Here is a 27,849-nt window from a genome sequence, read left to right on the forward strand (position 1 = left end):
CTTAATCTTAAGATCAAAGAAAATGAAGTTTATTTTCAACATGTTCCTAGTCATAAAGGTATAAAATATAATGATATGGCTGATTCTCTAGCAGCAAAGGCTTCCATGTTATCTCCTAGTCCTTCCTCTGACCTCAGTTCACGAGATATTATCAGGCAAAGATCCCAAGTTAATCACAGTAAATTAATGTTATCTCCATTTCATACAAGATTAAATACAGTGCTATATTACCGGTTGAAATCAGGTGCCCTACTTCTAAATAGCTTGTTATTTAATTGGAAGCTACATCATTCCCCTTTATGCCGAATCTGCTTTACAGCAGAGGAAACAATCCAGCATATTTTATTTGATTGTCAGGCTCAGAGTGAGAAGACTGTTGCTCTTAAGCGTTTCTGCTCCTTGGCTAAGATTTCAAATGCTTATACAGCTATCCTGGATTCTAACCTGCCATGGGAAATTGATCGTAAGATATTTAAGTCAGCAATTGATACCTTAAAGAAGAGAAATATTATTTAATAAAGATTAAAGCTTGAAGAAGTCTATTTTTAAAGAGACGCGATTTATCCATAGTTTTTGATTGTGCAGAAGAGAGCGGGAATGAGTAGGAAGAACCGTATTGGTACCGGCCGGCCTAGTGCCTTAAACTGCTGGGGACAGGTAGCTCAGGTACTCGCACTTCCCACAATCAATAACAGTGTATTATTGTTCATAATCGTATATATCCATTGTTTGCAGACTGGAGGAGAATAGCGCTTCCAGTAGCTAGTTTTTCTGGAGAAGAAGTCAAAGAGGTGAAAGGACTTGTTGTTAGTCCATATACCTCCCTACAATTTTTGGAACTGGAACTGGTATAACAATGAAGTAAAACTTTTTTTTTTAATATAAATATTAGCATAATGTGTTTATTTATGAAAGATATTGAAATGTCTCTAGTTCAGAGCTTCCAGTTGATTCTCATTTTTGGTTTATGATTTATTAAGTAAGTAATTGGATTTACAACGCTTCTTGACTACCAAGGTCCCTGTGTCAGCCCTATGGTATATTGCTACAGTAGGGTTTGATCTCTGAATCCCATATTATCAGGCTGAGTTCAAACCCAGAACACCACTACAGGACGGATTGTGTTTTCAAATGATATTCTGTGCCTTTTGAAAAGGAAAACGTATTAATTTAATGTCTGATCATTTGAATAATTAAGATCGAAAATTCAGAATTGTCCAAATTAGAGGGAAAAAAGCTGGTTAATTTTGGCCTCATGTTAAGAAACAGAGATAATCAGTTGATCTTTTTATAATTTATGGGAAACTTGTAAAGGATTATATATGTCTAAATTTGCATGATCAGCAAAGATAGAAAATAATGACTTTATTTGGTTTGTAGGCTATTAAGGTCTTTCCCTAGATTGCATTAATTTTCTACTCTTAATCTTGGCACAGGGGAAACACCAAAAGTCGAATACAAGGCTAAGATATATGACTAATTACCAATTCTATATAATCCAATACTAAATAAGCCCAAAGCTAATTTTTCAACATTATTCCCTCCCCCCTTCTTCTCATGTGAAGGCTGTAGTTTAAAACAAAAAAATTTGTGTTTTTGACCCAATTTCCTCTTCAAATTTTTTCTTAACGTGAATTATAATGCTGCATCATAATACTCTTCTAGGAGCTGCCCCATCACCAATAACACCACATCATGGTGAAAGTCATCCAACAGCAAATTATGAACATCCTCCAGATGGGTACCACCATACCCAAAGAAGTGTACCCCCACCTCAATGGGGTCATCCTAACCCCAATTTTCCACCAAATCCAGGATTCCAAGGACCAGCTGGACATCAGAGGCCTCCGAGTCAGCAGTATAGTCAGTATCTACACCCACAACAACATCCTCAGGGTAAGACATGGCTATAATCAGGGTAGCATCAAGAAATGCTTCAGTCAGCATTTTTTGTGATGATGGCTTTTAAATGTTTATTTGAAAAGTATAAGTGGTAATAACAATCTCTGAATGAGATGCAGGTATTAGGTCAATGTGTAATTAAATTGAAGCTTTGAAAATTATATGTGTTGGAATGGTTTATGCATGTTCACCCCTTGGTTAAATATTGAACGGTTTTTGAAAAAGTTAATTTTGGATCTAAGTATTACAGGGATTGTATTCATTGTGTCTATCAGGAAAATCCCATGTCGTAAAGTGTTTGCAAACACACACATAAGACAGATGGCTGGGTTTTTTCTCCTTTGGTTGCTTGGGCTCTTTGTCTGACTAATGACAAACATTCGCCTTTGGCACTTTCAAGTTTAGTCTAACAGTGCCTCCCTCTGTTTACTTTAGTTGGCAGCTCTGGCCATCAGCTTCTCTTTGTGAATATGATGCAGAATTTCTAATTTCTTTTCTGTTGTTTTCTTGTTTATACTTTTGTAGTCTTTGTCCATTCTTGTGGTTCCATATTTGTTCTGGATAAATTTTATCATCTTTAACTTGATCAGTGCAGCTTTTTTTCCAGTTGTAAAGCTAATAGTGCACACGCACCCACACACTCATTTTTATATATAGATCGATTAGACACTGCCATGCCATTTTACAAAAACAAAATAATTCCAATAAATGAAGTTATTTCAAAATAATGTCAAGAAAAGTAATATATACAATTATGTTCACTTTGTAACCAATAGACATCCTAAGTAAGCAAAACCCACCTGATAACAGACTATTAAACAACTCATAACGAAAAGTTAAAAATAAAAGCTAAGAACCACAATTAAAAGGCAACTAAAACTAGCCTAGTATCATTACATATGAAAGTTATGAGAAGAGTCGTTTGAGATGATTCCCCCCCTCCCATAACTCCTTGACCTTTTTATCTGGTATTGTTTTGATTCTTTTACCTTGATTATCCAAAGATGAATAACATAAGAATATTGTAAAAAAAAACCTTTTTTCCTCAATGATTTGAAAACGAAGTGTTCCTTTATTTCTATTTGCTTTTGTATAGAAGATTTTCAAAGGCAATTGTCAACTACAACACTTAAAATTATGAACTGGGTATGGATTTATATCATCATACCATAATTTAAGGAAAGCTTTGGTCATTCTTCAGCATCAAGAGAGAGGGTGTTTAGGAAGTGGCAATCCCTTCTCATATCTAAGATAGCTTGTGATAGGGGTTATAATTTGAGTGGTCAAAAATTAATTGACGTCAGAATTTTTACTCTTCACAAGATGATTTCATATGATAAAGCCTTTATTTGTGATATGCTCCATCCCTTCCAACCCTCTCTGTGTAGTTAAGTAACCTATATGATCATAATGGCTCATGTAAATACTGAAAATTTTATTCATTAGGATTGACCTTCCTCCTTCCATATCTATCTGAAAGACTTCTCAGAAAGATGTAAAATTGGGCCTAAAATGTAGTATTTTATAGGGATCAGGTACTCACCATCTGCAAAAAGATGTACCAATTTCACTTCTATTGGCTGGTGGGTAGCTTAACATTGATGGAAATAAATAATGATGCCTCTAGTGAATCAATTTATTAATAAAGCTTTAATCAATTGTCATAGTAAATAGCTAGCTAAATAGTAAATAGCTTGATTCTTTCAAAGTAACTGGCTGTCTCAGAATGTTGATTTGATAGTGTGCTGGCCCTCTACATGCCGAAAGTATTATTTGGTTTTTGTACCATTTGTGTTGTTACTTAAAAGGGGCTGGAACTTTTGATTTTTATTCAAATAAAATCCATTCAAGGGAATATCTCCCTATATCCTACAGCCACTCGTTTAATATGATCTTTCATAGTCAGATAAAGAACACAAAACGCATCCATGGTCATCCTTCTGAAAAGAAAAATGGCAACTGGAATTTTTTTTAGAAAGAACTTTGAAACCTTTGATGAATGGTATTCATGTAAGGCGAATTGGATAGTACAATTTTCATCAAGATACGTTCATTTTTCGTAGGTGCTACTTTGATATCTCAAAAATTATTAAAAGGGTTTTGTGGTAATACCTATTGAAGGGTAACATGAAAATGAATGAATTTTAAATATTTAAAATCATCGCTGGAAAGCCTGAATTCGTTATATTTAGAATCACCATGAAAGCTTTTCTTTTTACAAAACTTCAGTGCGAAAGTTTGCCAACAACATGTAAAACAAGTGTAAAACTTCGCTCCTGGTATTGATCCATAATGCTCCAGGAGAGAAACTGACTTGAAAGTCCCTTTTCAATCATAAGGCAAGTAACCCAACAGTAAGTCCTCTCTCGTTCTGTATCAAAGACAATCATAACTTTATTACATGCGCTGTATGATATGATCTGGCAGTCCCTAGGCCTTAGTTTGTTCGCTTCTGACTTAGGAGATTTGGGGCTCTGTTTTTTACAGTTTCAAGTACTAATAGCATGAGTTGCTCTTTACTTACAGTTCATTTCCGTGAACTGATCAAAGTTGCCTTTTCTTGCAGCCATCCTGGTACTGTTTCTTGATACACGTCTTTTGATTTTGCCAATGAAATTTTTATGCCATCGTTTTTTATTAAATCAGCATGCAAAGTGAAGCTTGTGTTCAGTCATATCTCTCTTTGAGGTAATGTTGTCTCTTAAATTCCTTCTTATTCGTGCTGCTTTACTGACAGCATGCTTAGTTCTCTGACTCTGTTAAGTAGAGCTATTTCATTTAAGTGAAAAACTAATTTAATGAAAACAATGTGACGTGTTGCCAAAGTTAACCAATTATGGTGTGGATTTCCACCCTACCCTTTTGATTTTGCTAATAAGTTACCATTCAGTCCAAATATTTTACACAGCTATTAGCCCTAGATTTACTAAAATGAAACGATTCTGTTATGTGATGAATAATAGAAAGTTTCGCTATTATTGTATAATTAAGTAATTTTTGTCAATTTTCGTTATCTTGGCCCTCTTCTTTCCAGTATTTTAAGGGGATTTTAAAAATTTGGAACAGAGAGAAAGAATTTGCTAACTTAAGATTTTTCTTAAAGGAGGACCTCCGCCTGGTATGGGACAGCCATTAATGCGACCACAAGGACCATCATCGCTTGCTCCAGAGCCGAGAATGCCCCTTCAACACATGCCTCTGCAGGGACCACCTCAACATCATCCACAGCACCACTCTCCTGCCCCTGGACAACAGCCGCCGTACCCTCAGCCACAAGGACAGTATACTCAATCTTCAGCAGAAAATTTTCAGGGCCTACAGAGGGCTATACAAACTATGGAGGATAAAGGCCTTCAAAATGATCCTAGATATGGCCAACTTCTCAATATTAGGAGCAAGCATCCTGAATACGTTAAAATGTATCCTTCTGGGCCTCCTAGTTCTGACCAGGTTGGTTTTTTCTGTAACTGTTTTGTAGTATGCTTCTGTTTTTGAGTATTTATGAGGTTTCTAAAAAAAAACAAAAAACAATTGATATTTTTACTCTCATATCATTTGTCTAAAAGTAATGGGAAGTGGCAACGCTGCAGATGCAAAGTAGTGCAAAACTCTCTTTTTATTTTGAAGAACATTTATTATATTTGTCAAAAATATTGTGTCAGTAAAGACAGAAACCTTTACTAAAACAATAGGAATGGCTGTCGAAAAAAAATACTTCAGCTTTTCATCTTCCGATTTTATTTACAGTATCCAAAGCTGAAAGAGTATGAAAAAATAATTTTAATGTTTGTAATTCTTTCCACCAACTAAATATCCTTGCAAAGAAAGGTTGATTTTTTGCCTGGTTAACTTTTTGGTGAATCACTAATATTGAGCATGTCAATGGAACGAATCCTTTTCTCTTCTCAGGGAACTTAGCATGTCAATGCGTTTTCTATACATTTTTGAGTTTGAGAGGGGCTGATAAGTCTGTACAACAATGTCAAAGAGACAGTTTATTGTTGCAAGGGGAAAATGAGTGGCTAAAATGGCAACGTCTGTCATGTTGAGGAGGTTTATAGAATTCTTAAAAGAGGCCTAAAAAATGATGGGTGGTCAACCCTAAGTATGGTTGTGTGCTATTTCCCTTTATATGGATCATTTTGATAAATTTCGTCTTAAGCAGCACAGGAAAGGCAATAAGAGACCATGGAATCAAATAGGGAGGGAAAAATCTCCTGGACTTAGATTGTACTGGTGATTTAAGTATCCTAGATGAAAGTCTAAGGAACATGACTGAACTTTTAGAGGTTTTACAAGTTCAGGGTGCTAGAATATGTTTGAAAATTAATGTCAAGAAGACTAAGTCACTAATGCTAGGAATAAGTGAAGATGAAAAGGTGACGTTTGATAATGAAAAGATTGATAACGATTCACGCAAATTAACGGTCCTGTGTCAATTCTAAATTCATCGTCAACCTACTTGAGACCATAGGTGGGTGGGCCTTGCTTGTCTCTCATTCCAGGCAATCTAACGGCCCTAGATCAATTTAAATTATTGGTCAACCTGCCTAAGACTAGGCGGGCGTGCCTTTCCAAAAGTTGACACACAAGTATTTGTCCAATAAGAGAATCATACTTACTCCCGCTGTTTACGCGTGTCTTTTAACCAAACACTTGGAAAACTATAGGTTTTACCAGTCGCCTGCGATTTCAGGGGACTTGAATGCCGGACACCTTTAGACTGCAAGCGGCCAAGCCTATTAGGCTTAGGTTCACTTGTTCGAATTTGAGTCCAAGCAAATTTAGCCCAAGATTTTGCATACAAGTCCAGTGAGCATTGTCCGTCATGCGTCAACCCAAAATAAATAATATCTTCCATTCTACCTTAGTTCTGCCCTAGAAATATCATATGGAAGGATTGATGATAGACTTATGATTGATGATAGAACGGAAAGATCTGTCAACAAGCGAAATGACATCTTTTTTATAAAATCCCATAGTTTGATGCCCCCCAACCACTCGATTTTAATTCAACATCAATCATGAAGTTGTTGGGGGGCATCAAACTGGCTAATTGTAGAAAAAGCCAAGACAGATAGTCCAAGTGAGTGAGAGGCAAATATGACATACGCCCTGTCTAGGATGGTATAAAAATAATGCCATTTCAATTGTTAATAGATAAGTCTATCATCCATCCGTTCATACGTCACTCCTAGGGCAGAACTAAGGAATTAAAGGCTGTGTTGATTTTGGGTTGTCGCGTGACGGACAATGTCCACTTGACTTGAATGCAAAATCTGGACTTGAATTGAAATCAAGTGGTTAGGGGGCATCGAACCATAGCTAATTGTAGAACCAGCCAAGACAGGTAGTCCCAGTAAGCGAGAGGCAAATATGGCAGAAGCCTTTTTTAGGATTACATAAAAATGATTTAATTTCACTTGTTGATAGATAAGTCTATCATCCATCCGCCATTCTTAGGGTAGAATTAAAAGAAGAAAGATTGTATTGATTGTGGGTTGAGGCGTGACAACCATGGCTAATTGTAGAACAAGCCAAGACAGATAGTCCAAGTGAGTGAGAGGCAAATATGACATACGCCCTGTCTAGGATGGTATAAAAATAATGCCATTTCACTTGTTAATAGATAAGTCTATCATCCATCCGTTCATACGTCACTCCTAGGGCAGAACTAAGGGATGAAAGGCTGTGTTGATTTTGGGTTGTCGCGTGACGGACAATGTCCACTTGACTTGAATGCAAAATCTGGACTTGAATTGAAATCAAGTGGTTAGGGGGCATCGAACCATAGCTAATTGTAGAACCAGCCAAGACAGGTAGTCCCAGTAAGCGAGAGGCAAATATGGCAGAAGCCTTTTTTAGGATTACATAAAAATGATTTAATTTCACTTGTTGATAGATAAGTCTATCATCCATCCGCCATTCTTAGGGTAGAACTAAAAGAAGAAAGATTGTATTGATTGTGGGTTGAGGCGTGACGGACAATGTCTATTGGACTTGTATGCAAAATCTGGCATTGAATTTGCTTGGACTCAGAGGCGAACAAGTGAACCTTAGCCTAATAGACTTTGCTGCTTGTAGTCTAAGGGTGTCCGGTATCCAAGTCCCCTGGACTCGCAGGCGAACGGTGAATCTATAGCTTTCCAAGTGTTTGTTTAAATGGCACGGGTAAACGGTGGGAGTAAGTATGGCTCTCTTATTGGATAAATACTTCTGCGTTAGCTTTTGGAAAGGCTCGCCCGCCTAGATCTTACCTTGATAGTAGTAAATAAAAAAAAAACAAGTTTTTTTACATGAAAGTAAGGAGCAACCTTAAAACTTAAAATGAACAGAAATTACTCCGTATATGAAAGGGGCTTTTCCTCCCCAACGCGTCGCTCTTTATGCTAAAGTTTGACTCTTTCTCTTAACTCTACTTTTTAAAACAGTAAGAAACTTCAGCGTAAACAGCGGGGCGTTGAGGAGGAAAAGCCCCTTTCATATACGGAGTAATTTCTGTTCGTTTTAAGTTTTAATGTTGCTCCTTACTTTCATTTAAAAAAAACTTGTTTTTTTTAGTTAATTTCTGGACGTTTTTGAATTAATGCATGTTTTGATCTTGGCTCTCCGCACATAATTAATTAAAACGAAATTTGTATATTAATTAATTACAATTAATCGGAACATTTTAAGAAAAAAGGAGCGAGGGAGGAGGCCTAGTTGCCCTCCAATTTTTTGATTACTTAAAAAGGCAACTAGAACTTTTAATTTTTTACAGAAGTTTTTATTGGTAAAAAATATACGTAACTTAAGTAACGAACTTCTATATTCGTATTTTATTATTGCGTATATGAGGGGGTTCAACCCTCGTCGATACCTCGCTCTTTACACTAAAGCTTAAATTTTGTTCCAATTCCTTAAGAATGACCTCTGAATCAAAAAGGCCGTAGAATAAATAGTTGAAATTACTAAAAATACTTTAGCGTAAAGAGTAAGGCATAACGAGGAGGTAAACCCCTCATATGCGTAATGATTTTGTTCGTTTTAAGTTTTAATGCTGCTCATTACTTTTAGTAGAAAAAACTTTTCATATTTATTTTTTCGTTGCTTTTTCAAATAATGCTGGAAAATCCTGCGCCCCCTTCATTGAAATTCTCTTCCCCCATGAGAAGTTCCTCCGTGGAAATATCCTCCCAAGTAACCCCTCCCTCAACTCCCCCCCTCTAAACCCGAAAAATTCCCCTGAAAACCTCTGTACACTTCCCAGTAACCATTGCTATATGTAAACACAGGTCAAAGTTTGTAATTGCAGCCCCTCCAACGGGGACTGCGGGGGAGTAAGTCGTCCCTAAAGACATAGTTATTAGGCTTTTCGACTGTGGTGAATAAAATGGCTCTATCAGAATTTTGATCTGGTGACTTTTAGGAAAAAATTGAGCATGGGAGGGGGCCTAGGTGCCCTCCAATTTTTTTGGTCGCTTAAAAAGGGCACTAGAACTTTTAATTTCCGTTAGAATAAGCCCTCTCGCGACATTCTAGGACCAATCAGTCGATACGATCACCCCTGGGAAAAAAACAAGCAAAGAAACAAATAAACACGCATCCTTGATCTGTTTTCTGGCAACAAATGCAAAATTCCACATCTTGTATATAGGAGCTTGAAACTTCTACAACAAGGTTTTCTGATACGCTGAATCTAACGGTGGGATTTTCGTTAAGATTGTATGACTTTTAGGGGGTGTTCCCCCTATTTTCTAAAATGAGGCAAAATTTCTCAGGCTCGTAACTTTTGATGGGTAAGACTAAACTTGTTGAAACTTATATATTTAAAATCAGTATTAAAATGCAATCCTTTTGATGTAACTATTGGTATCAAAATTCCATTTTTTAGAGTTTCGATTACTATTGAGCCGATTCGCTCCTTACTACAATTCGTTACCACGAGCCGTTTGATTATTAGTAAAGACGGTGGGAGCAGTGAAAATGTTAAAAGTAGAATAGCCAAGGCTCAGGGTATTTTTCACAGTTAAAAAAAAAAATCGGAGGAATAAGTAGATAAGTCTGCAAAACTACATTGATGCCAGTGGCTAGCTATGGCTCTGAAGCATTTGCTTCAGAATGAAGCAAATGCTCCATTTGCTTGATGTTTTGAAGCAAATGCTTCAAATGAAGATTTGCTTGATGTTTTCGAGAGAAATTTTTCCACGGGTTGTTCTAGGTACCAGGCTGACCGACCATACTTCAAACAGTGGGCTGTACGAAAAGTGTGGCTTAATCCAGCTTTCTAGGGCTATAATGAGAGAAAGGTTGAGATGGCTAGATTGTCTTTTTTGGCCAACCGTCTAGGGCTAAACGGAAAGTAGGTCGTCTGCGACTGGGTGGGAGGATGTCATAAAGAAAGATTTAAAAAAAATGGAAACTTTCTGCGAGGGTGTAAAGGGAGAGGCTTTGAATAGATTGGGATGGAGGAGGAGCGTGCGTAGCTGTTTTGGCCTCAGGCGGTTTAGTGCTGCGGTGAGCTGTTTGTAGTAGTAGTAGTAGTAGTAAAAAATGGCCTCAAGTGTCTTAGCACCAAGCGTCATAAAAACAAGACTCGAGTTAACAAGTTTATTTGACAAGTTGATTTTGGAGATCTTCAGGGCGACTGTAAAGATCTCGACTGACTTTAATCTGTACAGGTGGTTGGTGTTATTACTTTTTCGGTGGATTTAGATCATGAGTAATTGCTCAATTTTCTACTGGCTAATTGTTAAATTTGAAGCGTAAAAATGGGTATGCTAGATTTTGAAATTGATTTAACCCAGCAGAAAACTTTTTAAGATTTGTTTATATCATGATTCATGGCGAGTTTTGTGTATATGTTAATTTCTAGAATCCATGGGTTTATGAATATATAGTATCATCAATATTTATGTATGGGTAAACAATGTCAGTTTTTTTTTACAACAAAATCTATTTATGAAAAAAATAAATATAATTAGCTCTATCAAGGATAGTTGCAGTGGCTGTAATTTTGATCATAATGAGCTTTTCAACCGTGATATTTGCTTAAGGCCTGGGCAGAATTGGCGGAATATGAAACGCATGGAGGAATTGTCATGAGTGTAAACTCAGCAGATAAATGAATCAAATCCAGAACTTCTCAATGTTGAACTTTGTTTTCTTCAGAATACCCCACTGAAGGTTTAACGATATTTTCGAAATTTTTGGATACTTCATTTCAATTTGTAAGACAGAATTTCGGTTTGCTCTATTCCTCATTGTATTGTATTTTAAGTATTCTATTCAGTTCTTGGCTGAGTTTGACAAATATCATTGCTCGTTTTACTATAACATTCAACTTAATTTTTTTAGGGCTATCCTGCACAACCCCATCCTACGCCACAGCCAGGACAAGCACCGTCACCAACAAGTCAACCTCTCCCACAAGGAGCTGATAAAACTCATTTGAACTCGCATCAGATGCAGCAACTACGAGCACAAATAATGTCTTATAGACTGCTTGCTCGTAATCAACCTCTGCCGCAAAATATCGGTTTGATGGCTCAAGGAAGAGGTATTCCACAAGGACCTTCACAGGGTCCGTCTGTATTCCAACAAGAACAACCTTCGCCTGGGCAACAAAATCAGTCTGTACAACAAGAACAGACCCCAGCACCTCAACAACCTGCACCTCCGTTAGTCCCGCCCAAGGCAAATAGAGTAACACCCCTTGCTAAACCTACAGGATTAGACCCTATATTATTGCTACAGGAGCGTGAAAATAGATTGGCCTCTCGAATCGCTTTAAGAATTGAAGAGCTGAGTAGTCTTCCTACGTCAATGGATGATGATCTCAAAATAAAGGCAGAGATTGAACTAAGAGCTTTGCGATTGCTCAACTTTCAAAAGCAGCTTAGAGGGGAAGTTTTGAATTGTATGAAACGAGATACAACTTTGGAAACTAGCTTAAACTTAAAGATGTACAAAAGGACTAAGAGACAAGGCCTCCGAGAAGCCAGAGCTACAGAGAAGCTGGAAAAGCAGCAAAAAGTTGAGGCTGAAAGAAAGAGACGACAGAAACACCAAGAATATCTTTCTGTTGTTCTGCAACATGTGAAGGATTTCAAAGAATTTCACAGGAACATGCAATGTAACTATAATTTTTTTTTTCATTTTATGGTGTGTTTCTTTTAACCATCATATTGGAGATTATTCTTTATAGCCCTCGAATATATGCAGTATTTGGTTGTAAATAAATAATGAGATTTTAATTTGAACTGACCAACCGTGGCAAAACTTGGAAACTAATGACAAGTAGTATATATATAAAAAAAGAACGTCACAACAAAAGAATAGGACTTCAGCCAGTGAAATTCAAAGAAGAAAAATATTTATAATTAAATTTTCCTTTTAACTGGATCTCAAAAGAAAGAAAAATCAAGGCCGTTTTTTTTTCCTCGTAACGAAAAACGCTTTTTTAGACATATGCAATATATATAACAGGCCAGAGCCTGATTTTTATGAGTTTATTCTTTACATTTTTCAATATTGGACAAGTATTTCGATTAATCTGTCATTCGTTAGCTGAAATTCAGTTTCATCCATCTGCCAAATTGTATTCTTGAAATTTGCTTTGCATCTTATTTTTGAAACTGCATTGGGTAAACTCTGTATGCATTGCTAAATTTCGTATTCCTAACTGAGTTTAATTTCTAATTGCACTGGAAAATCAAAATAATTTTAAAAGTACTGAATTTGCTTTAATTTACATATTTATCTCCAAAGATTTTTTTGTGCCCTTCCATAGCTTTTAGTTCATTAACTCTTCGGAAAAAATCTTGTCTTTTGTGGTAACAACTAGCAGAGGATCGGTTTTAGTGGGCTTTTTATTAAAGTAGCCAAATGCTCATACATTGAAAAAAAAATATTGCTGGAAAATGAAAATTGCGCTTACAGCTTTCTTTCTTTGCAAGATAGAACATAAATAGGGAAGCAATATAAAATATAGAATATATAATCTAAAATATAGAGCAAAACAGCTGAACTTGTGGAATTGTTTGACGGGTATTCACCTTCTTAAAAGAGCTCTGACCAGAATTAGTGTTTTTGTATTTGCCTCCCCCCTCCCTAGCCGCAAAAAAATTCAATCATAATGGATTGTAAGAGTCGCAAAAGACACGTTATTAAAAAGTAGACTCCCGGTCAAGTATTTGACGTGGGTGTACCTCGTATGTCATTTTGATCTCTACCGTCGTAGTAACATAAAACATGTGTTTTACGTCTCTCCGACTTCAGACAAACGTTGAGGAGAGAAATATTGCTAGTTTTGACTATAATATACAAACTACTGAGTGTAAAAACTTTTAGTTATCGTTTTGTGCATGGTTTTTCTTGAGTGTTTGAGTATAGAACAAGTTCTTAATTGTGGTCTAGCACATAGCCCTCCAAAGGGCAATATAAAAGCTTGTTAACTACTCAGCAATCAACAAGTTGTTAGGGTATTATTCTTTTTCTTAAGAATTATCTTAGGAAAACTCTTAGGAAAATATCTTAGGAAATATCTTAGGAAAATGCTACAGTCAATCAAATGCTTTGATGCTTGAATACTTCTAGAGTTTCGGAATGCTACAATGGAGTAGCAAGAGAAATAGCAGTCATGGGATACTTTTCAATTTTTGCTCATAGGCACAAGACAGGACATATTTGATATCGAAATTTGTATCTTGTAATTTTAGGATGCAAATATTTAAGCCACTTTTACAGTCACTTGTAATTTTCTGTTCTAAGGGGTTATGGTAGGCTATGCTAATTATAACGAAAACATTAATAACAATTATAATTGAAAAAAAGATTATAACATTTTACGATAAGACAAGCTCTTTCACTTTAGTCACGGCTAAGGTACAAGTCTATAGAACTATTATAATGATTGTCTAAAATTGTCCGAGTCTTCATATTAAAATAATAAATATGTAGAATGAAGATATATGTTCAAGTTCTGATCATGCTTGAAAACCTTTCTAAGAAGTTTTACTAGTAGTAACTTAGGAACTTATTAATTACTTATCCAAAAAATTCCATTTCGTTGCTGCTGTATTGAATTTTTTCTATAAAGCAACATAAGCGTACGTAATGTAAAATTGTATGTAGAGCTCGAGTCTACCTGTCACTGCCTACCTTAAGGGCTTTATGCCCTGTATAGATTGCGTAACGCATCGTATAGTCTTTAAAGACTTGAGTTTATACAAGACCATTATTTTTAGAAATTAAATAAATAAAATATAGAAAAATGGGTATAATATTTTTAATAAGAAAGTAGGGAAAACTTTTATAATGAAAAAAAGGTCCGAATATTTTGACTTCGTGTCCGGAACTCTTTGCCAACAGAAAAAAAAACCCACTAAAATTAAACAGAACATAAATAAAATGCAAATCAAAAATGCGACGGAAAAAATCCCAAAAAACTCACATACTAAAAATATCTAACGTCAACTGTTCGTCACTTCAAATAGCACGAAAATCAAATAAAATTAGGATAATTGGTTTATTGATTAAGTACATTAATGATGTCCAATATTGTGACTGTCAGTCACTTGAAATATCAACCAAAATCAGGATGATTTTGGTCGATATGGTCATAGTTACTATCATCTTGTTTGATTTTCGTGCTATTGATAAAGACGGAATATATTCGACATATTGGATGTTAATAAAATTGAAGCTCTTTTTATTTCCCCTCTGTGTTTTATATTTTTCCTTTGACTTTTATTTGTATGCTATGGTCAGTTTATTTTTTTCTCCGTTCCGTACATGAAGTCCAAGTATTTGGACTTTTTTTTTATTATGAAAAGTTTTTTTTTTTACTGTCTTATTAAAATATTATACCTCTTTTTATATTTTATTTGTTTAATTTTGAAATCGAATGGCAATATGGCCTGAGAAAATTATTTATTGTACTGATAAAACACTCATTCCTAAAAAAATTTTCCGCCCACAACTTTTCTCTCTAATTCACTGCAGAGATTTCATGTATATGGCAAGAAATCCCTAGAATTGATGCTTATTTCTATAAAAAATCTTTCTAGCTAAAATATCTCGTTGCAATCGGGCAATTAATATGCATCATATGAATGCTGAACGTGAGCAGAAGAAGGAACAAGAAAGGATTGAGAAGGAGCGTATGAAAAGGCTGATGGCAGAAGATGAAGAAGGATACAGAAAGCTGATTGATCAAAAGAAAGATAAACGCCTTGCATTCTTGCTCTCACAAACTGACGAGTATATTGGAAATCTTGCTGGTAAGCTCTAATTTGCTCTTATCAATGCTAATTGTATTACATTGGAGTGCAATTGTCATTGCCAGTTGAGTATGTTGGAAATCTTGCCGGTATGCTCTAGTTAGCTCTTTTCCATGCTAATTGTATTAATAAGACCCCTTTCAATGCTGACTGTATTACATTGGACTACCATTGTCATTGCTTGTGAAATATGTCGGAAATCTGGCTGGTAAGCTCTAATTTGCTCTTATCAATGCTAATTGTATTAATAAGACCCTTACCAGCACTAACTATATTACGTTGGGCTACAATAGTCATGGCTGTTTGAATATGTTGGAAATCTTGCTGGTAAGCTCCAATTTGCTCTTTTCCATGCTAATTGTATTGATAAGACCCTTATCAATTCTGATTGTATTACATTGGACTACCATTGTCATTGCTTGTGAAATATGTTGGAGATCTTGCCGGCAAGCTCTAATTCGCTCTTTTCCATGCTAATTGTATTGATAAGACCCTTACCAGCACTAACTATATTACGTTGGGCTACAATAGTCATGGCTGTTTGAATATGTTGGAGATCTTGCCGGTAAGCTCTAATTCGCTCTTTTCCATGCTAATTGTATTGATAAGACCCCTTTCAATGCTGACTGTATTACATTGAACTACAATTATCATTTCTATCTAAGTATGTTGGAAATCTTGCGGGTTAGGTATAAATTGCTGTCTTTAATGCTAATTTTATTAAAGACCCATATCAATGCTAATTGTATTAAATGGGACTACAATTGTCATTGCTAATTGAAAATGTTAGAAATCTTACTGCTAATTTCTGTTTTGTGCTTGCCAATGCTAATTATAATGGACTACGATTGACAGTGCTAATTGAATGCATTTGGAAATATCGCTGGTAAGATCTAATTTCCTCTTTTTTTTCTAATTGTATTGATAACACACATGTCAATGCAATTCGTATTGTATTAGAATACAAGCGTAAATGTTAATTAAATATATTGGAATTATTGCTGATAAGCTCTAATTTGTCCTTATCAATGCTATTTGTATTAATAAGACCCTTACCAGCACTAACTATATGGGCTACAATAGTCATGGCTGTTTGAATATGTTGGAAATCTTGCTGGTAAGCTCCAATTTGCTCTTGTCAATGCTAATTTTACTGTATTAGAATACAAATGTCAATGTAAATTGTATTAATGCTTGTAGCACGATTGTCAATGCTTTTGTCAGTACCATTTGCATTATATTGGAGCACGATTGACATTGCTAATTGACTGTATCGAAAATCTAGCCGGTAAGCTCTAATTTGCTCTTGTCAAGGCTACTTGTACTAAAAATACACTTAGTCAATGCTAATTGTTTTATACTGGAATAAAATTGTCAATGCTAATTGAATATACTGGAGATCTTGCCGGCAAGCTCTAGGTTGCACTTGTCAATCCTAGTTGTATTAATAACCTACTAGTAGCGTTGCTAGTTTCGTATTATGGAGGATGGAAAATTAGACCCATGCATATGGATTTATAGAGGCAGGGGAATATAACAACACACAATGGAAAAAGCAAACCATATAACAGTTAGTACAAAAAGGGAGATTTTTTTGGTCAGTTATTAGGTCCGGACGCACTGAACCTGAAAAGAAGAATTTCAACCTTCGAAAGTATATGAATATGTAAAAACAGCATTTGTAACTTTAAAATAACTTTAAAAATATAATATGAAATTGTAGTGACCCCTATGTGTCCCCGAAAAACCCTTGTGCTATAACCCCTCTTCTTGAGGAAAATACACAACATAAGTTAATTTTTCAGCCTATTATTTTGTCGGGTATGAGATACATCTGGTTGCCTCATATTTAATTTATTTTAGTTCAGACCGTGATATATGCCATCATTCAATGAGAGATTTTTTTTTTTTTTTTTTTTTTTTTTTTTTTTTTTACTCAAAACTGAGACGGAAGACCTAAATAGAAAAAAAAATCTTGTGTAGCAAATAATTAATTGTATTCCAAGATTCGAAAATTAAGTCAATTTGGCTCTGCACATTTTATGTATGGTGCTGCTCATCTGTAAATTAAATTATGTTATATGGAATATAGCTAAAAGCTCGTTAATTTAAAATTTATAATTTTATATTTTCTTTGTTTCTTCTTACTATGCTTCTAAATGTACATACAAAACAGTTTTGTGAAATTAAATTTTTTTAACCGAAAAGTAACAAAAACTGACAATTCTTGTGAATGATTCTGCCAAGTAGTATGTTTCTTTTTTAAACTGTTGGTTAGAAAGAAGTGCTAGAACAATAATTTTAGGTATAGTGCACTAAATATGATTATTTGCACCATTATGTGGTTTTGGTATTGGTTGGAAAGAAGTGCTAGAACAATAATTTTTGGTATGGTGCAGTAAATATGATTATTTGCACCATTATGTGGTTAGGTAACGTTTGGGGGTCCACTAAATGCATCCTCTTTTGATTGGTCATTTTGTCTTCCTTGAAAATTGGTCAAGACATTAATAACAAAGAAACATTTTTGTTTCAACTAAAAGTAAGAAGCAACAGAATTGCTACATCAGAAAGTTGAGTACCAAATAGAATTCATTTATATTTGGAAATTACTCTCTGGAAAATTAATTGTCTAGAAATACGAATGAATTGAGAATATTCTTTTTTCAAATTATTTTTCGCACATTATTTTTTGCTCCACTAATGTCTTTCTTACCTGCGTTTGCATGCCTGAGTAGGTTTCAAATCAAGGTTTTTGCAAAGTTAATAATATCCAAATAAACAAAAGGGAACATAACCAAGATTAGTAATACCTGATCAAGTTGTTTTGGCTATCACAGGCTCTGATAGATCAAAATAATCATTTTCAACGAACAGAAATTATTCTACATATTGAGGGGGGGGTTTACTTTTGGTCACAATTCTTCAAGAAAGACTGCTCAGACACAAAGGGTGGTGAATTTGGATGAGATGTATTTTTAAAGAACTCTGAGACTTTAGTATAAAAATCGATGGTTGGGGGGGGGGAGTTCAGGGGAAAATTGTGTGGAGGAGATTTTCTGGCATTATTTGAAAATCGGTCAAGAAATAAAAAAAAAGCACAATTTGTTTTCAACTGAAAGTGAAGAGGAGCGGAATTGCTACACCAGAAAGTTGAGTGCCAAATACAATTCGTTTGTATTTGGAAATTACTCTCTGGAAAATTAATTGTCTAGAAATACGAATGAATTGAGAATATTCTTTTTTCAAATTATTTTTCGCACATTATTTTTTGCTCCACTAATGTCTTTCTTACCCGTGTTTGCATGCTTAAATAGGTTTCAAATCAAGGTTTATGCAAAGGGAATAATATCCAAATAAACAAAAGGGAACATAACCAAGATTAGTAATACACTATCAAATTGTTTTGGCTATCACAGGCTCTGATAGATCAAAATAGTCATTTTCAACGAACAGAAATTATTCTATATCTTGAGGGGGGGGGGTTACTTATGGTCACAATTCTTCAAGAAAGACTGCTCAGACACAAAGGGTGGTGAATTTGGATGAGATGTATTTTTAAAGAACTCTGAGACTTTAGTATAAAAATCGATGGTTGAGGGGGGGGGTTCAGGGGAAAATTGTGTGGAGTATGTTTTCTGGCATTATTTGAAAATCGGTCAAGAAATAAAAGAAAAAAAAGAACGATTTGTTTTCAACTGAAAGTGAGGAGGAGCGGAATTGCTACACCAGAAAGTTGAGTGCCAAATACAATTCATTTGCGTTTGGAAATTACTCTCTGGAAAATTAATTGTCTAGAAATACGAATGAATTGAGAATATTCTTTTTTCAAATTATTTTTCGCACATTATTTTTTTGCTCCACTAATGTCTTTCTTACCTGCGTTTGCATGCCTGAGTAGGTTTCAAATCAAGGTTTTTGCAAAGTTAATAATATCCAAATAAACAAAAGGGAACATAACCAAGATTAGTAATACCTGATCAAGTTGTTTTGGCTATCACAGGCTCGGATAGATCAAAATAATTATTTCAACGAACAGAAATTATTCTGCATATTGAGGGGGGGTTTACTTTTGGTCACAATTCTTCAAGAAAAACTGTTCAGACACAAAGGGTGGTGAATTTGGATGAGATGTATTTTTAAAGAACTCTGAGACTTTAGTATAAAAATCGAGGGTTGAGGGGGAGGGGGGAGTTGAGGGGAAATTTGTGTGGAGCATCATTTGAAAATCGGTCAAGAAACTAAAGAAAAAAAGAACAAATTGTTTTCAACTGAAAGTGAGGAGAAGAAGAATTGCTACACCAGAAAGTTGAGTGCCAAATACTATTCATTTGCGTTTGGAAATTACTCTCTGGAAAATTAATTGTATGGAAATATGGATGAATTGAGAATGTTCTTATTTCACATCATTTTTCGCACATTTTTGCTCCGCTCATGTTTTTATTACCTCCATTTGCGTACTTCAGTAGGTTTCAAATCAAGGTTTATGCAAAGCAAATCCAATAAAACATAAGGAAACGTAACCAAGATTAGTAATACCTAATCAAATTGTTTTGGCTATCACAGGCTATAATAGACTAAAATAATCATTTTTTTACGAACAGGAATTATTCTGCATACTAGGGGGAGGGGGGTATATTGTTGCTCTTTACGGTGTAGTTTCACTTTTGGTCACAATTCTTCAAGAAAGACTGCTCAGACACAAAGGGTGGTGAATTTGAATGAGATGTATTTTTAAAGAACTCTTGAGGCTTTAGCATAAATATCAAGGTTGAGGGGGGGGGGAGGTTCAGGTGGAAAATTGCATAGGGGAGATTTTCTGGTATCATTTGAAAATCTGTGAAGAAATTAAATAAAAAATGAACAAATTTTTTTCATCTGATAGTGAGGAGAAGCAGAATTGCTACACCAGAAAGTTGAGTGCCAAATACAATTCATTTGCGTTTGGAAATTACTCTCTAAAAAATTAATTGTATGGAAATATGAACGAATTGAGAATGTTCTTATTTCATATCATTTTTCGCATATTTATGCTCTGCTCATGTTTTTATTACCTACATTTGCATACTTCAGTAGGTTTCAAATCAAGGTTTATGCAAAGCGATTAATATCCAATAAAACATAAGAAAACGTAACCAACATTAGTAATACCTAATCAAATTTATGTGGCTATCACAGCCTATAATAGACCACAATAATCATTTTTGACTCGCAGAAATTATTCTGTATGCTAGGGATGGGGGTCTATTATCCCTGTTTACGGAGCAGTTTTACTTTTTGTCGCAATTCCTTAAGAAAGATTGCTCAGACACAAAGGGCGGTGAATCTGAATGAGAAGTATTTTTAAGAACTTTTTGACTTTAGCGTATAGAGCAAGGGTTGAGGAGGGGGCAGCCCCCTGACATACGGATTGATTTATGTTTGTTTAAGTTTTCGTGTTGTTCCTTACTTCCCTTTAAGAATTTTTTTTCAATTTATTTAACATCATTGTAAATTAGATCCAATTGGATTGAATCTGATGTGATCATAATGGAACTATTTTGTATTTAGAATACGAGCAAACTGGACTTTAGACGCGGTGAGCACGGAATATGGCTTTCTTTACAGTCGATTGAGTTGCTTATAATGATCTCTCCTTTCACCGTCTTGCCTAATGACGAGATTGCGTTTTCCTTCAGTGAGAAAAACTATTTTGTGAGCGATTCAGGGCTTTGGGTCAATCTTTGGGATAGCGAGTGCGATCGACATCACAGATAATACGCATACTACTATTCACCTGGTTGTCAATGTTCTTAGACAGAGTAGATGAGGTAGTTTGACCTTGGCTCTGACATCTTCGTAGATGCAATGGTAATGCATGTTGTTTGGGTTGATTAATCACTTTATAAACTTAGTTTTTTGGTCTCTCATTTTAAGTCTGGATATTTTGCTAGGCAGCGTTAAAGCTGATTTATATTTTATTCTCAAAGAAGACATAAAAAAGGAGTGGTCTCTGCTCACACTAGCCAAGATGACCGTGTTAGTAAATGAGGTCATCTAGTGCCGCTTAGACACTAGGGTGTAATCTATCTGATCGTCAGCTGTCAGGGTCTTTGCTTAAGAGTGTGTTCGGGATGACTAAATCCTTAATCTAAAGGTAAATTATCCCCTAGTTTTAAATACGGGTTTTATTAAAAAAAAAAGAAGTCAAAAGCCTTAGCCTTCCGTAAGCTTTTACTTGTTTGTTCACGTCTTTTGTCTAGTTGCCCATGCCCGATCATGGTTTGCATGGTTCTAGCGAACTATGGCACTGAAGTCACCAATGACACTAGTCATTTTTAGGGATTCCTTTTTGAAACCATCATAGCCGAGAACGACCTTTTAGAGAATTGTTGTGAATCTTGAGCACCAAAGAAAATACTTTTTTTTTGCATGGGAAGCACTAACGTATCTCTTTTTTTTCTCTTTTTCTTTTGCCACTAGGGGGTGGGGGGGGTGACACTGGAAGATTATAGAGAGACGTTTAAGGCTCCATTAAAAGGGAATGTCTGTAGCTAGTGCCTTTCGTAATTAAAGAAACCACTATGTTTGAAGGGTTTCACGTTTTTTCCTAAATTCTGTAAGATTTAGACAGATATATTTATTGATACACTCGACATAGCACTAAAAAGCATTAAAACTGAGAAGTTTACAATGTACATACAAATTGCACAAACACGAATTACAATTATTTTATGCTGTTAAACAAACACGTGAAAAAAGAACAAACGAATGTTGGTACCGTGTTTTGCGGCAATAAACTCGCTCCAACCTGTTCTGTCTTCAGTTGAGTGCGTTCGGGGTGATGATACACCTGTGTTTTGAGCTTCTTAAAATGTACTGTCCAAAATTGACTATAAGACATTGGCGGCGGTTGTGGAGAGATTCAAGTCTCAGTAAACGAAGGGCCTTTTCGTAGGAAGTATAGCTTTCTCCCATCATAATTCTCAAGCATGTTTTTGTATGGTGTTAGTATCTTGGCTTAGCCCAGAGCTTAACTGAACATTTTGGCCCCAAATAGGACACATGTATTCTACTACAGGTAGAACGTAAGTCATGTAGGCCAGTTTTATTGACTTGCTCTTAAAATCGAACCTTTTCATTGTAACAAGCGGTTGCAGGGCAGCTTAGCCTTATCGGACTAGCTCATTCACATGGCTGTTGAATTTGCAATCCGTTGAGAAAGTAACATCCAGCAGTATTGGCTCTTGGAAGTCAGTTTTGGGGATTGAACTGCGTTGCCTTGCACTTGATTTCATTGAGGTGTGAGACTTGCTAGCTCACAATCGGTGTGAAACATACCCGTAATTTTAGGGTCAAGTTTCGGCACAGCAAAGTCTCCTTCGAGTACATTTTTCAGTAGGAAGGATGAATCCTTCAACAGGATTTGTCTCCATAATTCCAAATTATTATTCCTAAGAATCTGAATGTTAGTTAATACTTTTTAAATCAGTATCCATTGGAAATTATTTCTCACCAAACTGTTTTTTAGGACATACGTTTTGAACGTTCAGTTACTATTGACTGTGGTTTGCTTTTGGCTACATTGCAGCCATTCGAACAACCATGATCTTGCGTTTCTAATAATTTTTGCTGATTTTCCTGAACTTATTTACTAATGCTTATTTTTTTTCAAAAGAAATGGTGAAACAGCACAAGCTCGAACAAAAGCGAAAGAAGAGAGAATTGAAGCAAAAAAGAAATGTTCACGTGACGGTTGTTGAGACGGCGACTGGGCAAACTTTGACTGGAGATAATGCCCCACTCCTCTCCAATTTACAGGTGAATTTTTTTTTAAGATAGGAACTGTTATCCTAAGGGCAGCAGAAGCCAAAAAACTTGGAAGCATTTCCCTATTTTTCTCTAATTAAGTAATTTTTGGTCATTTCCGTGTCCACCAAAAAGCACTAATTTATTTAAGACTTGGAATGAATGTTTAAAGAATTCGTGGTGCCGAACTGTAAGTAGGGAGTGACCTGGACTAATAGTAAAATGAAAGTTATTTTTTACAAAGTTTGCCTTTTTGTCCCTACCCTCTAAAAACCACTGCCCAAACACTGGGGCCGTTTAATTGGAATAACAAATATTTTTAAAGCACCAAAAAAACTAGCGGATAGTTGAGGAAGGGGCAGGCCACCTCATATACCGAATGCTTTTTGATCGTTTATTGCCGGAGAGTAGAAAAAAATTAGCTTTTAAATTTAGTACCTTGGATCGTCATAAGGGTTTCACAAGTTAGATTGTTAACAATTTATAAGTTATTGGAATTAGCAAGTGAATCACCGTCAATGTACAAATATAAAAAGGAATTAAAATAAGATGACTGTTTCAGTATATAGTACCGGGTTAATCGATTATATTGCAACTTGTTTGATGATTCCCATCTCTATCTGTTTTCTGAGAAATGTACTTTTCTAGCTTTTTTGTGATTAAAGAGACGGATCACGCTCAGCCTTCCTGTTACTATTAAAAACATGATGTTCAGTGTCCATCATCCATCAAATGGAAAGTCCGAAGTTCAGTTAAAATACCGCTGATTTTGTAAACTATTTTCTAAAGATTTGTTTTTACGCTTTACGTAACAGTAGAAGTAAAATTTCTGGAATATTTGAATATAGGTGCTCGCAGAAGAGGTTGCATCCTGTATTTTAATACTGGGCTGGTAGTTACTGATGTAGATTCATTATTATTATTATCAAAATTAAGCTAAAATAATTTTAAAAAATATGGAAATTCGTGAAACATTATATGCCTTAAATTTCAACGAGTTAAAAATATTTATTGGTACTATTTAATGCCATTAATGCCCTTTTGGTAATATTGGTAAGTTGAAATGTAGAATTCATAATATTGGTAAATGTGCTGTTGGTAAAATGTATCATGCCATACCTAGGAGTACCACGTGGTGCGTAATGCATGGGTGCATAATTTATTTATAGAATTTGTAAAAATACGTTTAGTAAAACTATGTCCTCTGGAGTGCCTCGAATGGTTTTTTTTTGTATTTTATATATTCATTGACAGTAATTTCTGTTTGCTTTAATGCTTTATATAATGATTGTATGACTATATTTGCTGGTCTTGGATCATTTACCCGATTAGAATGTGCACAAAACTCCACATCCCAAACTGGAGTGTGCACATACCTGATTGGAATGTACGCATACAGGATTAGAATGTCCACATACCTGACTGGAATGTGCATGTAAGTTCTGCAACTTAAGTGTAAATACGCACTGCAACCTAACTACATTCAAGTCGAAGTGTTTCATTTGTTCATCAAATAAAAGAAGAACGGGTTCTAGGTATAAGGCACGTGCAAATGAAATTCTCATGTGCCAGCTACCAGAAAAGTTGTTTGGGGCTTTGTCTTGCATATCTGAATCAAATCCAAGACCAGCCAAAATTTGACAAGCTCCGGGTTCTGCCGAGTCTAATTTCTTTCGATGTATTATATATATTTTTAAGTCTTTCTACTATTTTCCATACATCTTGTCTAAATTTTTTTCACATAATTCTAGATTCATTTGTTAAAGGGATTGGTGAGTTACAAGATCTAATAGGTAATAAATTGTATCAATGAATAAAAAAAAATGGTAAGTCATGAATGTGTGTCACTGTCAAGTTGTTTATTCGACGGTTGGGTTAGCACTGACTGTCCTCTAGATTTCAGTCCTTGAATCATCAGCTGTGGCACCTTAACTATCTGTATGAAAACTTATCTCATGATCTTCAATATTGATCATCATGATATTCAATCTTCTTCAATCCCGATCGTAGTCAAGTTCAAAGTGTTGGATGTATAATTTCTTGAGCCATGGATTTCTTACAGTGAATCTTCAGCGAAAGTCTATAAACCTCTAGTTGCCTTAAATAGTATTGATGTTGCAAGTGAACCTATGCTTGAGCTTTGGAAACCGAATGGGGGCCACTCCCCTTGTCATCTTCGTTATAATAGTATTACTGTTAGTTGCCAGTAAAATTACTACTTCGAAAATGTGAATTTTATGGACTAAGAGGGGCTACTTTGGCTTTGCTTTGTGAATACCTCAAAAATAGGGAGCAGTATGTTCACATTAATGGATTTTCTTCAAGTAAGAGTCTTTTAAATTTGGTATCCCCCAGGGCTCTGTGTTAGGTCCTACTCTTTTTTCTTTATTAATGATGTGCCAAATGCTGTTGCAACTACTTCTAGAATTAGGGATCTAGTTGATCCTGCAGCTTTGGGATCCAGGATCACTACACCCTTATTTGCTGATGATGCGACATTGATGCGTGTCGCTTCAACTGAACAACAAGTTACCTCAACAATTAATACAACTATGACTACGACATGTCTTTGGTTGAAGATAAACCGACTTGACCTAAATATAAATAAGTCAAGTTTTGTTATCTTTTCACGATCCCGAAATTGCTATCCTTGGATTACGGAAATAGCTCCACCGAAGGGAATTATTAAGAGGTCAAGTTTCGTTAAGTACCTTGGGATTATTATTGACGAAATTTTATCATTTAAGTACCATGTAAAAGCTATAAGTAGAATACTATCGCGGAATTTAGGGATTATCCGTAAATTAAAACACTTTTTTCCTTCAAATGTTTTACGGTTATTATATTTTTCTCTGATTCATCCGTATATTTTGTATTGTTCGTCTGTATGGCTTGGACCATTCCCCTCATTACTTTGCCCAATCCGTGTACTGCAGAATAATGCCATCAGATCATTTTGTGGAATAGGGAACCGGGATTCGATCAGGTCAATGTACAGTATGATTAATATTATGCCTGCAGCCGGATTGCGTGATTTTTATCACTAGTTTTTATGTATAAGTACTATTATGGGTGTGTTCCAGAATGTTCTACAGGAATTTTTCGGGAAAGATCTAATGTTCATGGTCACAGAACTCGAACAAGTAGACATATTGAAGTTCCTCGCCTAGTTTCAAGTAGGGCGGCTTTTTCAGTTATTTATAGAGGGGCTAAGCTGTGGAATAAGGTTGTTACAAGTACCAAAGTATTGCCCATTAATCAATTCAAAACTGAGCTGTTTGCGGGGTTACTTGGTAGGTATACCTTTGAAATAGATTGAGATTGTTGGATTTAATATTGGCAATAATTGTTTATTGTTTGTTTTTTTTTCGCTTCGGGATCATGATATTATGTTGTTTTATTGTGTATGAATTATTTATGTAAGTTTTTTTCTCGGTACGCGGTTTCACCTTCTGCTTATTATAGATTAACTTATTGTTGTTTTTATTTATTATTATTATTTTTCTCTTCTATTTTTTGTTCTTTTTTGTTAGTAGCACACCCTCTCAAGCGACGCTTTTGGTGTGCTACCGATTGATTTTGTCTCTGTTATTTCTTTTGGATAACAAATTAATATTACTACTAACAACTCATTGCAACAACATGCCGAAACCGAAAAGAAGCAAAGTGACACTTCGTCCACTGAATCGGGACTCTACATGGGCCTTTGGTTAGTTGGTCGGTAATTACTCATTCGAAGCCGATCACTGACTTGAACCTAAAGGTTGAAACGCTGAAAGTTACATGAATTTTTCCCGACTAAAGTAGTGCCAGTTTTTGAATCTGACAAGCTTTGGATCGCAAAATACCTGAAGCGATTGATCAAACTTAGATGCCGAGTTCATAGTTCAGGGTCTATTTTAGCTGCGAAAAAGTTAAGGAACCGCATTGTCAGTGTCAGTAGACATGCTGCAAAGGTATATGTCATTGAGAAAATTCCCCCCCCCCCCCCTTGCTTAATAGTAATTCGCGTAAGTGGTATTCGGCAGTAAAAAAATGACTGGAAAATCTGTTAGTAGTGAGCTACGGATGCTGAAAAAAGATGGGACTTTAATATCAGCACCAGAAGGCTATTCTTTCTTTAACGAAATCCGTATCACGTATCCATCATTGAGTGAAGTCGAGTTGAATACTCTGATGAAAGACTCCGAATGTGATGAAATCAAAGAAGTTTCTGAGTACGAAGTTTACAGGGAGATACAGAAACTGCGAAATAACTGTGTTTCCTATCATGGCGCGTTGCCAGTAAAACTTTTGCGTGAATTCGCTATATTTCTTGCGAAACCTCTAACTGCAATCATTAATCAGTGCTTCAATAATCAGTCGTTCCCCCTGCCTTGGAACCAAGCTTATGTACGTGTCGTTCCAAAAGTGAAGCATACCAAAAGCTGTGATCAGTTAAGATACATTTCAATCACCCCGAATCTTGTCAAAGTTACTCAGTCCTTTGTTTACCGTGAATTTATGTTGTAAGTCGCAGATTCACTTGATCCGTACCAATATGGCTGTTTAAAAGTAGTAATTGTGGTAATTAATTATGTTATGGGCAACATGGATGACCGACTCAACTACGTAGATAATCTATCTTCGCTTCTTTAGTTCACATTATATACAACCAAAGCTATGCCCCAATTCAGTCTTGATTTTTTTAACAGAATTCAGGGAAGACTTTAGTACAAATAGTTTGCAAATCAACAAAAGTAAAACCAAAATCGTACGGTTTAATCCGCTGAAACGAGTTCTTGTTTGCCCAGCTCCCTGGTTTCCTCTTGTATCATCAGCTACAGTCCTGGGAGTTAATTTCAGCGCCGATTGCTCATTTGGTACTCATGTTCAAAAGGTAGTCCAGAAAGGCAAC

The 27,849-nt window shown here is 35.5% G+C and overlaps 1 protein-coding gene across 1 annotated transcript in view; it reads left to right on the forward strand.

Annotated features, from left to right (window-relative positions):
• The window catches only part of LOC136038605 (ATP-dependent helicase brm-like), a 114,999-nt gene that overhangs the window by 14,030 nt on the left and 73,120 nt on the right, over positions 1-27,849 (forward strand). The window contains exons 2-6 of the mRNA XM_065721818.1: positions 1,666-1,896; positions 5,006-5,352; positions 11,239-12,016; positions 14,952-15,164; positions 22,822-22,964. Of these exons, the coding sequence (XP_065577890.1) occupies positions 1,666-1,896; positions 5,006-5,352; positions 11,239-12,016; positions 14,952-15,164; positions 22,822-22,964 (1,712 nt within the window). The remainder of the gene's footprint in view (positions 1-1,665; positions 1,897-5,005; positions 5,353-11,238; positions 12,017-14,951; positions 15,165-22,821; positions 22,965-27,849) is intronic.

Source organism: Artemia franciscana, chromosome 2 (genome assembly GCF_032884065.1).
Source record: "Artemia franciscana chromosome 2, ASM3288406v1, whole genome shotgun sequence".
In the NCBI taxonomy this organism is placed as follows: Eukaryota; Metazoa; Arthropoda; class Branchiopoda; order Anostraca; family Artemiidae; genus Artemia; species Artemia franciscana.